General features: G+C 42.4%; 1 protein-coding gene across 3 annotated transcripts in view; it reads right to left on the bottom strand.

Moving 5' to 3' along the window:
• HECW2 (HECT, C2 and WW domain containing E3 ubiquitin protein ligase 2) overlaps window positions 1–15,102 on the bottom strand; it is a 535,594-nt gene that overhangs the window by 103,812 nt on the left and 416,680 nt on the right. For all 3 annotated transcript variants that reach the window (XM_030209455.1, XM_030209456.1, XM_030209457.1), the window contains 4 exons: window positions 13,749–13,873; window positions 9,139–9,324; window positions 5,889–6,023; window positions 1,923–2,025 (listed from right to left, as the gene is read on the bottom strand). In XM_030209455.1, the coding sequence (XP_030065315.1) occupies window positions 1,923–2,025; window positions 5,889–6,023; window positions 9,139–9,324; window positions 13,749–13,873 (549 nt within the window). The remainder of the gene's footprint in view (window positions 1–1,922; window positions 2,026–5,888; window positions 6,024–9,138; window positions 9,325–13,748; window positions 13,874–15,102) is intronic.

Here is a 15,102-nt window from a genome sequence, read left to right as displayed (position 1 = left end):
TAGCTTATTTGTTGAAAAACTTTACATAAGCCTATTTATTCAAGGGGCTTTCTGTAGCCTGGAGAACCCTTAGGAACTCAGAGCAGACTGGCTAGTATAAACCATTAGTGCACTGAAAAGTCAGTGCAGTTAGAATTAAGCAATAAGCCCCAACAGACTAGCAGCGAGTAGAGGAAAAATCATGAGGTGAAGTCAAGAACCTTACATCCACGGAGGGCATTAAATGGCAGCAAATTCCCTTTCCAAAAGAATGTTATGATCACTATTATAATTATTGATCAAATATAGGCTTTTTATGAGCTTGTCACAAATTTTTTGTTATATGTTTATGTGGAAGAGGCAGTTGGGATGAAAATTCCAACCACGCAGTCAGTAAAATGGAGAATTTCTAGGACGATAGCACTGTAAAGCATGAAAGGGGGTGGGGGAGCCTCATTGTATGGCCACCAAGAGTCAGTTTGACTCAAGGGCATATTTGGATCTGGAACGTTTTCTGTTCCAACATGGTGATTCTAGATGGCTTAACTGAGGAATATTAATCTGAATTTAATATATTCTCGCTTTTTCTTTTTTGCACTCTCTCTTTTCCCCCAAACAAAAGGTAATTTTATCTGGTTAGTGTCATATTCTGTGGGATTGAGTAAGTTCAAATATAGCCAAATTAAACTGGGAGATATGTATGCTGCTAGGTTTTATGAATGTAGGGAGATGTACATGTTTGTTTTTTTACAAATGTTGTTTTTATTTTTTATGCTTTTAGGGGGTCTTTTACTAAGGTGCACTAGTGTTTTTAGCTCATGCTAAAAATCAGCTGGTGTTAAATACTGAGATGCCCGTAGGAATATAACAGGCATCTCAGCGTTTAGTGCCAGCTGATTTTTAGCATAAGCTAAAAACGCTAGCATACCTTAGTAAAAGACCCCCCCCCCCTCCAAGTTTGTTACATGTCACCTTGGGTACTTGTGAAAAAGTTTAGATCAAAAATAAGCAGGTCCATCAATGTGGAATGGACTCCCAACTGTACTGAAATTTGTTGCTGATTAGAAGCAGTTTTGAAAATCATTGAAAACCTGGATACACACACAGTTCCTGTCTTTCTCAGCCATATGCTGTCTTTCAGATTGTATTTAACACGGCAATATGAACAGAAGAACAGTGACCCTCACAGTCTCACAAACAAGCCAAACACAGCAAGGGTGACAGAAAGACTGAACAGCAGATGATATCCAATATATGGAAGCTTTATTAAAACATCCAGGACTTGACATGAGCCGTGTTTCAGCCAAAAGTGGCCTGCCTCAGGACTCTTCTATTGGATGTATGGACTTTCTAGCTAGCTTTTTGATAATACATATAATGCTGTATACTAATTTATAACTGGACTGTAGTATCATTCAGCTTACTGCTGATTCTTCAAGAACAGACGCTAACGCTGGAACGCTCAAGAGAACAAACTGAAAAAACGCTAGCGCGCCTACAGTGCAGCTTAGTAAACAGGGCCCTCAATTTTTTTTTATTTTTAGGACATCAGAGAGTCATGTGCTTAAAACAAGTTGAAGGCCATTTTCCAGAGAATATCTTCCTTAGCATTTCCAGACCTTAAACTTCTTCTCAATCATTTCGTCCAATAGTTTTAGCAATCTATGTTGTGCTTCATATCCCATATGTGAAATTAGAAACAGTGTTTAAACAATCCTAAACAGTCTTTAGAAAACAGGCAAGTATTTATCTGAAGCAGCACTGCACAAAGAGAGCAAGAGTTAAGTCACCCAACTCAGCAGCATTATAGCCATTTTTTTGGCATCTTTGAGAAGCTGATTTATAAAGACACATATAGGCCCTTTTCCACATGTCCAAATCTCTTTAAGCAGATAAGGCAGAAAAGACTGGAAAGAGAATGGAAGCTGGCAGTATGGACATACCCACTGGAACCAGATCCTGGTACTGAGTCCTACTGACTGTGTTGAATGTGCTGGACGGCCTTGGTAGGACCGGAGGTCCCGAATGACGTGAGTCCTCTCCTACCTGGAAATGCAATGGAGGGATACTGTTCAGAATTAACAAATAACACCTTGATTTTAATATCCATCTTATACAATAATGATGAATCCAGCAAGGGGATATGGTCTATGAAACACATTTGAACATTTCAAAAGTAATGCTTTTGGAATGATGGGTATAGTATCTGTACATCCACCCTCCTTCCTTTAAGTACTTGTCAAATGCCTGGGTTAGGGCCTGTTTTCTCTTGGTGACGGTGACTAGAATATAATGAAAATATTTTTCCCTTGTGTTTATTCTACATGGAAAGACTTTATACATAAAGCCCATAAACCACAGTTTGGTGACGATGTCATAAAAGCCTCTACATTTAAATCTTCATTAACTGTTAAGTAGAACAGGTATGGTTTACTTTGTTATTGGCATGCTAAGACCCTGCCTTTCCTCTCTGTGACCCCTCAGGCAAATATTTGTTTACTTTCCTTTTCCTTCCGCTTCCATGTTCACATTAAAGACTAGATTATTCTAATTGCACCCTGTGTGTTTACTTTGAGGGGTAGAGGTCAAGCCATACTGGAGTACGCTGGAAAAAGTCCTCCAGTTCTTGCACTCTGCTGTGCATACATCTCCACTACATCTATTAACCCTTTCTATGGCATTACATGGTGTTTGAAGCACTGTGCAGAAAGGCAAAAAACAAAACAAAACCAAAGGAGGCAATTCTATAAGGTCGCCAAAAGTAGAAACCAAGATGCAGTATGCTAAGGGCTATTTCTATAACGGCACCTGGAACCCAGATTCCATTCTACAATTCTAGTGTAAGTTGGAATTTATGTACAAATATTTAGGTGCGTCCACTTATGCCATGTCAATAGCAGGAATAAATACATGAAATATGGCACCTTAGTGAATAAATTAAGTACTCTATATGATACACAAGTAAATGGGGAACCTGCCCATGCCTCACTCATGTGCATCCCCCTGTATATGCCCCCTTGCATTTAAGTACTAAGTGAGTTGCACGCTAAAGAGTACCACTCCGCACCCAACTAACAGTCTGGCACGTTAAGTGCTAGCATTCTCTAACTTATAGGCACAACTGGCACCTAACTTTAGGGGGGAAAGTGTGTTGCATCTGGATGGTCCTGGGAAGAGCCACGGCCGGCCCTACCATTCAGCAAATGTGCACATGGCCCCGCACTTCAGCCTTTACTGACTTATGCAAATAAGACTCTGCCATGCGTTTCTGCACACGGCCCTATATCTGTATGTGCTCCCCAAAAGCCACCCTTGGGAAGAGTGAAATTAAAGGCTGCAGGACAGAACTCACCAGAGACACAGTTCAAAGCCAACATAGCCAGGATGAAATTAGAAAAGTTTCATTTTAGGCATCAAGCATAAAGGTATTCCCATATAGCGTGTGTAGGAGAGATGAAGAAGAGGAGAGAAGAGACCTACTCACTTATGACATTCAGAACAGCACAGTACGGATGTCTAATGGGTATTGTTATGGCTAATGTGCCATTGGGTGTTCTTGGAGCCTGGTGGAGGCTTTGATTACAGGATACGTTTTAACCTCGTATTAATACAAGGCTATAACTGCACCTCTGGATTCTTCTAATTAGTCATGATGTACCACTAAGATGATAACTTTAGAATCTGTATCATCTGCAAAGTCAAATTTTGTTTTCAAGAGCACATAATTAGGGGATTGCGCAAAAATATTGATTTCTGCACCTCACCAGAATTCCACCGTCTAGGTTCTGGGCACACATTTAAAGACAACGTTACAGAAATAGTGAATTTAACTAAGCACAATTCAAAAGAAATAATTTACAGGGGCTGGCTGTGATAACAGTATATAGCTGTCCTGGAATATGATGTAATTCTGAGTACTTAAAACCTCCCTTTCTTATATCAGTCTTTGCCCTTGAATAAGCTTTAGGTATATATTAGCTCTGCATGTAGACACCCACTTTCCCTCCCTTGCTTCATTGATAGGGAGATGATCAAAGGTAAATGTGGGAGCTAGAGGCCACTAGCACCCGTATTTACCTGCGCAGAATGATCAGAGGGCTCTAGAGCAGCAAACAAGTGCACCAGGGAATACCGCAGAGCTCATTTACATGTAATTTAAATTAGCTCATTGGTATTCCCCCCTCATGATCAGAGAACTGCGCTCTGATCCTCCCGTGCTCCTTCCGCCTTAACCCTACGTCAGCTTGGAGCTGGTGTTAGGGTTAAGGGGAGAGCCTCCCCCCTGCTCTGATAAGGCAGCCCAGGCTGTCAGCATCAGCCCCAGCTGTCCAGGGTTCAGTGGACCCCCCGCTGAACTGGTAAGGCCCCAGGGGTCCAGTGGACCTCCAGACCCCCGCAAGGAAATACAAACAACCAATCTGGTGGTCCAGTGGGACCCCTTCCTCACTTCTTCTTCCCCCCCCCCCCCCGGCCACAGCGGGTCCAATATAACCCGTGACAGGGGGCCCAACCTGACCCGCTCCCCCCGAAAGCTTTCCCTAGCAGTGGAGGATCACCCTGGGGTCTTTACGATGGGGGGTGGGGGGGTTGGGGTCCACTAGACCCCCGAGCTGTCAGTGACAGCCCTGGCTGACACTTGACAGCCTGTGTCCTGGGCATGTGTTTGAAAGTTGTGCTTATTCAGTGCCCACTTAACCAGGCAGATTAGTATCACATTAAAAAAAAACTGTACTATCTTTGCCAGGTTCGATATGTGGGTAAAAGAAATAAATGTTGGCTGGCACCCGCATAACTTTCAGGTCTGTCAATGACCCGGATATTCAATGCCATTGCCTGGATATTGCCCAGCACTGAATGTCCAGGTCTAATTTAGCCAGCAGTGGTCAGTGTTTCTATAAACACTAACCACCATTAGCTGAATATTAACCTGCAAGGACCTAAGCAACAGGTTTATAGAAGCCAGCGTTGACAGCTGTGCTTCATTGGAGAAATGGCCTATACGCTGAGCTAAAGAACTGCCCTTTTTTGCATTGCCTCCTCTAAGTAAGTTTCTAATCCTGTGAACTTTAAGTAGCAGATTACGATGTGTCCCTTGATATCCCATAAAATAGTTCGCCTTCCTATCAGAGTTTCAAATACTGGCAACTCTGCATGGCCCAGACAGCCTCTCTCTCCTTATGCTCAAAACAAGATTACTTGTATTTGAGGAAATAAAGGCTCTTCAGGTACAGTACTAAGGATGGTTGAGACAAGCCCTCAGATATTCAACAGCATTTAACCGACCAGGATTAGCACCTGGTGGTTAAATGCCCCATAACTTGCTATCTGGCGATATTCAGTGGGGGATAACCGGCTATCTCCCACTGAATATCACCGGTTAGCAGATAGTTGGTTATATCGACCGACGTAACAGGCTATCTGCCGATTTTCAGCCCCACTTTATCGGTTATATCTGGCAGCATGAATATGTGAGATATCTTTGGTTGGTTGAATATCAACATAGCTGGTTATAGTCTAACCTGTCTAATCGGTTATAGTCTAACTGGCCAAAAATCAGATATTCAATGCCGGTCACAGGAAACAGCCTGACATTGAATACCTGGGTTTAGTGGTGATGGCAGGAGTTAGCTGGGCTAACTCCCACGGTCTGAATATCAGCCCCAAAGTATCTTCTATAACAGCAGCAGAATTTAAACTTCCATTTTTGTTTTTTCATTTTAAGGCAGATGTCCATTTTAGGCAATAATTTTCCCCCCCATCTAAGACAAGCTGCCACTCAGATGCATTTGTGATGCTGTAGTTTCAGTATTTTCCATCTCCATCCCCTTATCCATTGTAAATGGATGTCTGAAGTATTCTATCTTCATCGGCTTCAACGATGGAAGCTCTTGGTTACTAAGAGGGCTAACCTCGCCTGCACTGTGGCTTCGCTGTCTGATCAAATGCTGACGGTGGACTAGAACACTCGTTGGTCTACTGCTCTGCAGAGGAAGCCGGGGGTCAATGAAGGTTGTGCTTCGAGAATTATGGTCAACAAAAAAAGGCTGGAAAAAGAGAGAGAGAAAACAATCCCATAACACAGTTACTACTCCATGTTTAATATAACTAAAACTGTTTTTACCTATACATCGCTGTATCACTATAACAATAGGGTATGCAGCAGCAAGAGAATGGTATGTTTCTCAGCCTTTTTGGCTAAGGTCTGTCAGGAGTTTACGAGGGTCTCTTCTTGACCTTCTGTCTGAGAATCTGTACAGTGGCATGGAGAGGTTAACACCCTGCTATCCATCTCCAGGGGAGCTCAATGTATTTGTCACCTTAGGCAGAGCCATAGCGAGGGGAGCTGACACCCGGGGCGGGTCGCCGCTGCGCACCCTCCTCCCGCTGGAGCGCACCCCACCCCGGAGCGCATACCTGCGGCGAGGGATGGGCGGGAGGGCCGATCCACCCTGACTGCACGTTGCTGGGGTGTGTTGGCTCCGCGCTGGTTCACTGCTCTCTCTGTCCCGGAACAGGAAGTAACCTGTTCCGGGGCAGAGAGGGCAGTGCTCCAGCGCGGAGCCGACACCCCCCACCAGCGTGCACCCGGGGCGGACCGCCCCCCCCGTCCCCCCTTCCTACGCCACTGACCTTAGGTGAACTTTCAGTCATGTGCCTCCAACTCAGGGGATGCTCAAGGCCCCACCACCATAGTCCTGTATTTCCCCTACCTCCTCTCCCAGAATTCTCCCCTTCCTTACTTCCAAAGTGTAGAGCATCTCCCCTTTCCTTCACTATCTCCCCACCCCCCACCTCACCATGCCCAGAATCTCCCTTCCCTATTGCCCCTGCGTCCAGCATCTTCCCTTTCCTATACTGAAGCCGCCTGATATTTAAAACCATTTAACTGGCCGGAAATAGCTCCTAGTCAGTTAAATGGCACTTAACCGGCTATCCAGAAATATCCTACGGGAGATAACCGGCTATCTCCTGCTGAATATTGCCAGTTAGCGCTTAGCAGATAACCGGTTATATCACGTGATATAACTGGTTATCTGCTAATATTGAATGCATCACTAGATACGTTTGGCGGCCAAATTAGACCTATCTTTGGCTTGTTTCAACTTAACCAGCCAGCACTGAATGTTGACTTAGTTGGTTAAGTTGAAACCGGAAAAAAATAAACTGTATATTCAATGCCGGTCACCGGAAACGGCCTGGAACTGAATATCCAGACTCTGCGCTGACCACAGGAGGCAGCCAGGCTACCTCCCGCAGTCTGAATATTGGCCCTAAGGTGTCCAGAATCTTACCTTTCCCTTCCAACCACCTCCCTCTATGTCCAGCATCTCCTCTTTCCTTCTTTAACCCTCTGAAGGTGTCCAGCATCTTCCCTACCCCCCCCCCCAACAAGGAGGGCTATTCTAAAAAGGGGCGCCTATTTGCAGCCTACTTTCCTTTACAGAATACTAGCACAACCAGGTATATATGTGTGTATGTCTTTAGGCACAAGATAGCCATGGAGTGGGTGTAAATGCTCATGCTTAGCTTTTGCCTGTTTTCACCTAAAGACATTTGCAAGGCATCCATTTGGTCATCTCTTCACTTTCTTGTAAAACATTACAGATTTGATATTCTAGCCAGAGACTGCTCAGCTTTTAGCGAGGTGGTGATCCAGAGGGCCTTATCTTCCCCCTCTCAGTGCCATTCTGTTTAGGTACATCCCACTTGTTGGTATAGCTGGGATGCTAAGAAAAGTGAAATTTAGTCATACCCGTTAATTTCTTTTCCTTTAGTCCAGCCACAACAGTCTGGGATCTGCCCTGGAAAACTGTGTCCTAGGGACTCCATGGGCTCTCTGCTTTTCCCTCATTGTGTTTATAGTTTAGGTTAGAGGTCAACTGTGGAATTTAATTATGCTGCAGTGGTAGCTGGGGCTTTGGGGTGGCTCAAGGACCTTATACTGCTTTGGCAGTGGCATACTGGAAAGGTCCAGCAGAGCACCAGCCTATATCCCAGAGATGTCACTGGAAATTTCAGCTCTCTACCTCCATCTGCTGGTAGGAAAGGGAAAACACCTTCTTTTCTCCAGACAGGTATAGCTGGGACGCTAAAAAAGAGGGCAATTTTAAATGCTGAAGTCAGACTATTTTGAAGCTATTTTATAAAGACACACAGGGCCTATGAGTCTTTATAAAATGCCAGCATAAAATCCGAAGAAATCGTAGCTGTAATGAACCAGCATATATTTACAACTGCTTGGAGGTAGATGTACAAACATATGCGCATATTTCATTTAAGAGCAAGTCCATGTGGTGAAATAAGACAATACCTATTTAATGCAGATAAGTAAAAGCAACATATAACTTTCCTCTAACAGCCCAACATGGACATGCTTCGCCCTCTCAAGGGCTGCGTCAGGGGCTTAACACAAACCAGCAGGAGCAGGTCAATTCTTTCCCTGTCTGGTTGATACAAAGCAGTATAAAAAACAGTGCTCAGAAACAGCTAAGCTGAATTTATTCAGGCTGGAGAAACATATCTGGGTTTTAAAAAGGTTTGGACAAATTCCCGGATGGGGAAAGCCACTTTTGCCCTTGGGATTGGTAGCATGGAATCTTACTACTATTTGGGATTCTGCCAGGTACTTGTGGACTGGCCACTGCTGGAAGTAGGATACTGGGCTAAATGGACCGTCAGTCTGTCTTAGTATAGCTATTCTTATGTTCTTATCTTCTTATACACAGACAACAGCCCTATTTTGGTGATTTAAAATACTGTATTTCACAAATATTTTCAGAATAGGCATTCTAATAATAACTTATGTTCATTCAGTCATGGCATTGGGTTTTGTTGGCAGTGAATTATATGGAGCATTTGCTAATCTTCTGTGTACAGCTCACTAGGGATAGTACTGACATTCATATGGCCCTCTGTTTATTAAGGTTGCCCACCCCTACACTAGAATGATAATGTCAGGAGGCCCCAGTTCTACTGCTGCTCTTTGTACATCTTGTTGATAAGGGCATGTCCCCGCAGCCTATTCTAGGTAAGAACATCACCAAGTCCCAGTCTAGCAAGGAAAAACATGCACCTTAGAATGTAGCAAACGGATTCCCTCCATCATATAACCTAATCCTAACCCATTGATAAACATTTAGGAGGGGGTTTTTTTGTCACCTTGCTTTGATGATCATGCTTCATTTCCCAGCCCCTTGGCAGCTCCAATTGTTTATTGGAAAACATGTTGAGGAATCCCACCAGGTCCCGATTGTGCTGGTAGCGCTCAAAGTGGTGAGTATCTCGTCGGACTTTGGTGATCATGTGCTTCAAACACGTGTTGTTTGTAAACATGCGGTAGGCACTCTGTAAAGAAAATTCAATTAAAGACATAATTTCTGAAACAAATCTCTGCTGATCTCTAGAACATCCCAGAAGGTGGCTGTTAGTGTTTTTGTGAATACACTATCACAGGGGATCTGGGGAAGGCAGGGTCAGACACGGTTTTACCCCATCACGAAGGAGAAGACATCTGCACTCACACTGCCTCCTACTCTCCAAATGAATTGCATATACTGAAATAAAACATGGTATGTGGCACCAAGTCTTTTTAAAGAAGCTTTTAATCTCTCTGGGTTATTTTCATATGTATTTTATTTGTGATGTCTATTTGTGTGTGTTTTGATTACTGGTGGTGTGTCATATGTGTGTTACATGGTTTTGATTTATTATTTCATTGTTTATTTTTAATTTTGCTAAAATTCTCCTCTTATACAATAATCAAAGAGATTTACAAGACTAAAATAACAAATGAGCTGTAATACTATATTTATTTCACCCAAAGGAAACACAGTGGTAACAAACTTGAGGTTCCTTTTACAAAGTGGTGCTACCGATTAGCGGCACGCTGAATGCAAAGAAGCGTATTCAAGTCCCATGAATTTCTTCCATTTCAGCGCTCACTAATCAGTAGTGCTGCTTTGCAAAAGGAGCCCTTGATCTGATAATTCAGGACAATGTACCACTGTGCAATGTACACCATGTTGAAATGTGTTCCCAAATGACTCCATACATTACCTGCGTCTGTCAAATAGGTTACAGCTCTGACTGCTGCAACAGTTTTCTGGATAGATCTCTGTCAATTCAGAACCCATCCATTTAAAACAAATTGAAGAGAATTACATAAAACTTTAAATCAATTTGTATCCTTTAAGACTTTCAAACTTCTCAATTGTGCTCACCTATTGGCAGCAGTCGTGCTGGGGGGATAATGTTATAAGAGGCACCTTTTAAAAATTCCCAAAACATGCTTAATCCCAATGTGAGATATGCATCTAGTCCAGGTGTGCCCTCAAGTTAGAGAGACCCCCCCCCCACACTTGTGGTTTTGTTGGTATGATACACAAATAGTATGACATTGCCTTCTCCCATGGTATGGAGGGTTAAGTGACTTGCCCAAGGCCACAAGGAGCTGCCATGGGATTTGAACCTGGGCCTTCCAGTTCACAGCTTGCTGCTCTAACCATTAGGCTACTCCTCTATTCCGTAAGATATATATCTAAACCATATAATCAAAAGTACTCATATAAACTGCCCCAATCAATTCCTCTCATGAGAATCTTGAACAAATTCAAAGTATCATGATTCTTATAGTACCCTACTGGCCTCAGAAGGTTTTTGCTTCTGAAAAGGCTAGTAAAGGTACCTCAGTGAAAACTCTACCAATTTCCAATATTAATAACTTAACAGCGAAGCCACCATCTTCATTCAACCTTGAAGTTGCCCACACAGCACAGAAATAGAGCAGTATCTAATTTCACCCTTGGTTTACCCCAAACATATTCAAGATGCTCTTATAGCTGCCAGAAAACCATCTACTACACACATATATGTATTCAAGCAAAAGAGATTTTCTATCTGGTATTTCACTAATGACCACAATCTTACAATGTTTCCTCCTACTACCAACCTGAACATGTATATATCTGATTAATCTCACTATGTAAGTAATCCCAACCTGTAACTTTTCTATGATCAACTCAGTGCAAGCCACACAGAACTTATTAATTTTACAATGTAAACAATCCCAATCTGTAACTATATTATGATTAACTCAATGTAAGCCACATAGAACTGAGTCCTCGACTAGGACATATGTGGGATATAAATCCAATAAAGTAAAGTAAATCATATCACATTGTTTAGGGCCCCAAACATCCTCCATTAAAGCATGCTTTAGTGCTCTCTCTGCTTACTGCACACTCCAGTGAATAACCTTCCCACTTTGACTGTTGTATCATTTCACATTTCATGAGGAGTCTTCTTCATGTCAAATCTCCCTCCTCAGAAGCCTCCTGAGCGTTCAGTCCTTAAATCTGCGCTAACTTCACTTATGAAGCTGCTTTTTGAACTATTAGAGTCCATTTCTCTGAAGTTCCTCACATGGAAGATACTCTTCCTAGCTGCAGTTACCTCAGTTAGAGGACTGAGTAAGCTTCAAGCATTACTGACAAACCATACGTTCAATTTCATCATGTTTGTTCTCCAAACTCACTCTAAATGTTTACCTAAAGTAGTGACACATTTCCAAATCAACAAGGAAATACGTGCGTCCTCCCTTTTATCCAGAACTGCATAAAAACTCACATGAAAATGTTCTCCATATTCTGGACTGTAAACAGGCTCTTGTGCATAGGACCCAACTTTTCAAAATTATTGGGGGTGCTAAATAACCCCTCCCTGGACACATACAAAGAATTTTCTCAATATTGGGAGTGCTCAAGAACCCACAGCACCCACAGAGTCAGCTCCTATGCTCTTGTGTACTATCTTGAAATAACTAAACTGGACAGGATGTATACACAATTGTTCATCTCCTTGGATCCCAACAGGATGGGCATACAAGTTGCAAAAAGAACTCTAGCGAACTTGCTAGTGTACTGCATCCAATTTTGTTATGAACAAGAGAGTGCTTTTCTCACCTCCAAAGTCTCATCAGGTTAGAGCTACTGCAGTTGATTGTGACTCTCTTGAAGTCTGCCTCACTAGCTACCATCTGCAAAGCAGTGACATGACCCTTGCTTCATACCTTTGTTTCGCACTGCTGCCTGGACCAAACTTCAATAATGGACAGTGAGTTGGTCAAGCTGTACTAGCCAAACTGCCCCCCTTTTACTAGCAGCTTTGATATTCGGACAGGTGCAGGCTGCTCTTGGATAAAAGAACAAGCAGACCTAAACTTGTGTGCCTAATTCAATTCTGTTGTCGTTGGAAAAAGCAATGCTGTTCACTTGTAACAGGTGCTTTTCACACATGGAAGGACTGATCCCTCCCACCTTCCCAAGAGCTTTGGAACTAACTGAGATCATTGCTCATGGAAAGGACCACACATGCTGAAAACGTTGTATTTAAATTCTGAGGACAGAAGTTCCGTCCCCCTGTCGAATGGCATCATCTACTTGTGTGTCTGACTGATCCTGCTGTCTATGGAAAACAGTTACTACTGGTGAGCAACATTGATTTTTACAGAAGTATAAGGTCTTTTATAAAACTATCCCACAACTTACACACATAAAAATAGATGCAGTGCCAAAAAGGTGCATGCTTTTACATGACCTGAGTATAGGCGTGTTCTGGGGCAAAGCTGCAATTTATGCACATATGTAATGAAGTATGCTTGTGTCTACTTTACATACTTTACATACTAATATTCATACTGCAACTCTGTCCCCAAGTATGCCCATGTGTATATGATGTGAAAGTGGGTGCTACGTTTCTGAGTGCCTACCTTTTATATTCGTATTCTGCTGTGCAATTTTATAAGCACCATTTTCCACATTAAAACATGCTTTTCGTGCATAAAACACTTTATAAACAAAAACACTCTTATTAATTTACTCCTTCTGAAGCAGACCCTAGCAGGCGTGATCACTTAACCTGTATAACTCTCTTGTGGACAAAAAGCTCAGTATGTGTAGCACGTCAACCACTGTGAAGATACTTCACAGCCTTCACTATTTCTTTGTAAACTGGTGAACTTTGATAATAAAATAAAACCCAATGGAAACCTGAGCTTCTAAGCCTGGTGGGTAATGTTGTTCCAGTTTAGGAGTGGCATGGAACAATCAAGAAAGCACAGAAGTCTGAACCAAAAACAAATATCAAGCACATTGCTTTAGATAGAAGAATGTACTGTAATAGTACGAATAAAGGTTACTGCATAATTCAATGAGGATTTTGACTATTATGTTTTCTGATCTTTTTCTTTCATGTGCCCTGCTAATAACATGTTGATAAACTTAGTTCTGTATTATTGCAAGAACCAATCTACTTTACACCTATGAAAAAAAATATTCCACTAACTGGTGTAGAAGTTTTTGCTGGTCATGGAGAAACTGGTCGCTATAAGTCAGAGCCAGGAGGACAAACTCTTAATTGGGACAGAGGACAAACTCTTAATTGGGATTGAGTTTGCAATCTTAAACATATCTCAATATCCAGGTATTACTGGACAGATGGAATTTTCTGAGTTAGTCCTGGGTCCCAAAAACATCAGTTGACATAAACACAGAATAATAAATTCCCAGATTATTGTATCAGGCTGACATGCAGTTGTACTGAGCAAGAAAACCCTGACTTCTGCGTACACCTGAAACAGTAAACCAAGCTATGCAATAAAAAAAATAGAAATTCCTCAGCCTGTCGCCATTTGTCCACTGCAGGTGTCTTTGCGGGTGTCACTGGAGAATGCATCTCCCATCTGCTAAAGAGGTGGCCCAAGTGGTACTCACAGGGTTTGAATGCAGTACTGTGAAGAACTCTGGGCTTGCAAGGAACTTCACGGGTGGAGACTGCAGCAGCAGACTAAGCCTGGATCGGGAAGTCGAGTGAGGGAGGGTGCTGTCTCTTCGGAAATCTGTACAGCAAAGGGCAAACACATCAAATGCTAGGATTTCTAGCCAAATCATTGCTGTAGCCCGTAAGCTGAACATCATCACACTGCAACCAATTTTATTTTTTTATTTAAATGAGTGCATTTAAAGTAATGATTATATGACATTCTCTCATATGCACTAAATAAAACTTTACAAAATTACTCCTATAGTGTAGGAAAGATGAATTCTGTTTCTTCAAGAGCATACCTCTACGTCCTATTGCTCTCCTTAGCATTTTAGGAGCAATTTTCTAAAGGTCACCCAAATTTTGGTGCTAAAATGCAAAGCCCAGAGCTCTTCAGCTTGGAAAAGAGACGGCTGGGGGGGGGATTATGAGTGAGGTCTAGAAAATCCTGAGTGGAGTACAAGTGAATTGATTTTTTATTGTTTTAAAAAGTACAAAAACTAGGGGACACTCAAGGAAGTTACACGGAAATGCTTTTAAACAAATAGGCGGAAATATTTTTTCACTCAATGAATAGTTAAGTTATGGAACTCGTTACCTGAGGATGTGGTAATAGTGATTACTGTATCTGGTTTTAAAAAAGGTTTGGACAAGTTCCTAGAGGAAAAGTCCACAGTCTGTTATTGAGATGGACACGGCAAGCCACTGCTTGCCCTGGGATCAGTGACATGAAATGTTGCTACTATTTGGGTTTCTGCCAGGTACTTGTGGCCTGGATTGGCCATTGTTGGAAACAGGATACTGGACTAGATGGACCATTGGTCCATCTATAATGTCTTCTATAATGACATCTGGGTGCCCAGATTCCGTTGTAGATAGAGCTTAAGTTGGCATTTGTGTGCTAACATTTAGGAACTCTAAGCAAGAAAAAAGGGGGGGTCCTCACAATTTCCACAAAAAAGTCAAGCAGAACCAACAAGGGTGAAAGTGAGGAGAATTCCAAATAACCAAGGCAAACGAGGAGTAAGAATGTCCAAGAGTTTATTTGCCAAAATATGCTGACACAAAGACCCTACATGGGCTGTGCTTCAGCACAAAGCCTTCCTCACGGGTCGTAGCAGTTCAGATAAAGTCAGCTTTGCAGAGTTTTTAAATGGGAAAAAAACATAAAAGCGTCAATGTGTCCTCAGGGAATAGGGGCGTCTGGGGGTATTTTTAAGGAGAGTGGTCCTTGCTGTGGGGCGAGGGGACCCAAAACCATGCAACTTTTTTTTAAGTGACAGCCCCTGTAAGAGAGGTTCTCCA

This window comes from Microcaecilia unicolor, chromosome 7 (genome assembly GCF_901765095.1).
Source record: "Microcaecilia unicolor chromosome 7, aMicUni1.1, whole genome shotgun sequence".
Classification (NCBI taxonomy): Eukaryota; Metazoa; Chordata; class Amphibia; order Gymnophiona; family Siphonopidae; genus Microcaecilia; species Microcaecilia unicolor.
The sequence above is the reverse complement of the archived record's forward strand: the minus strand, read 5'-3'. Positions and strand labels throughout refer to the sequence as shown.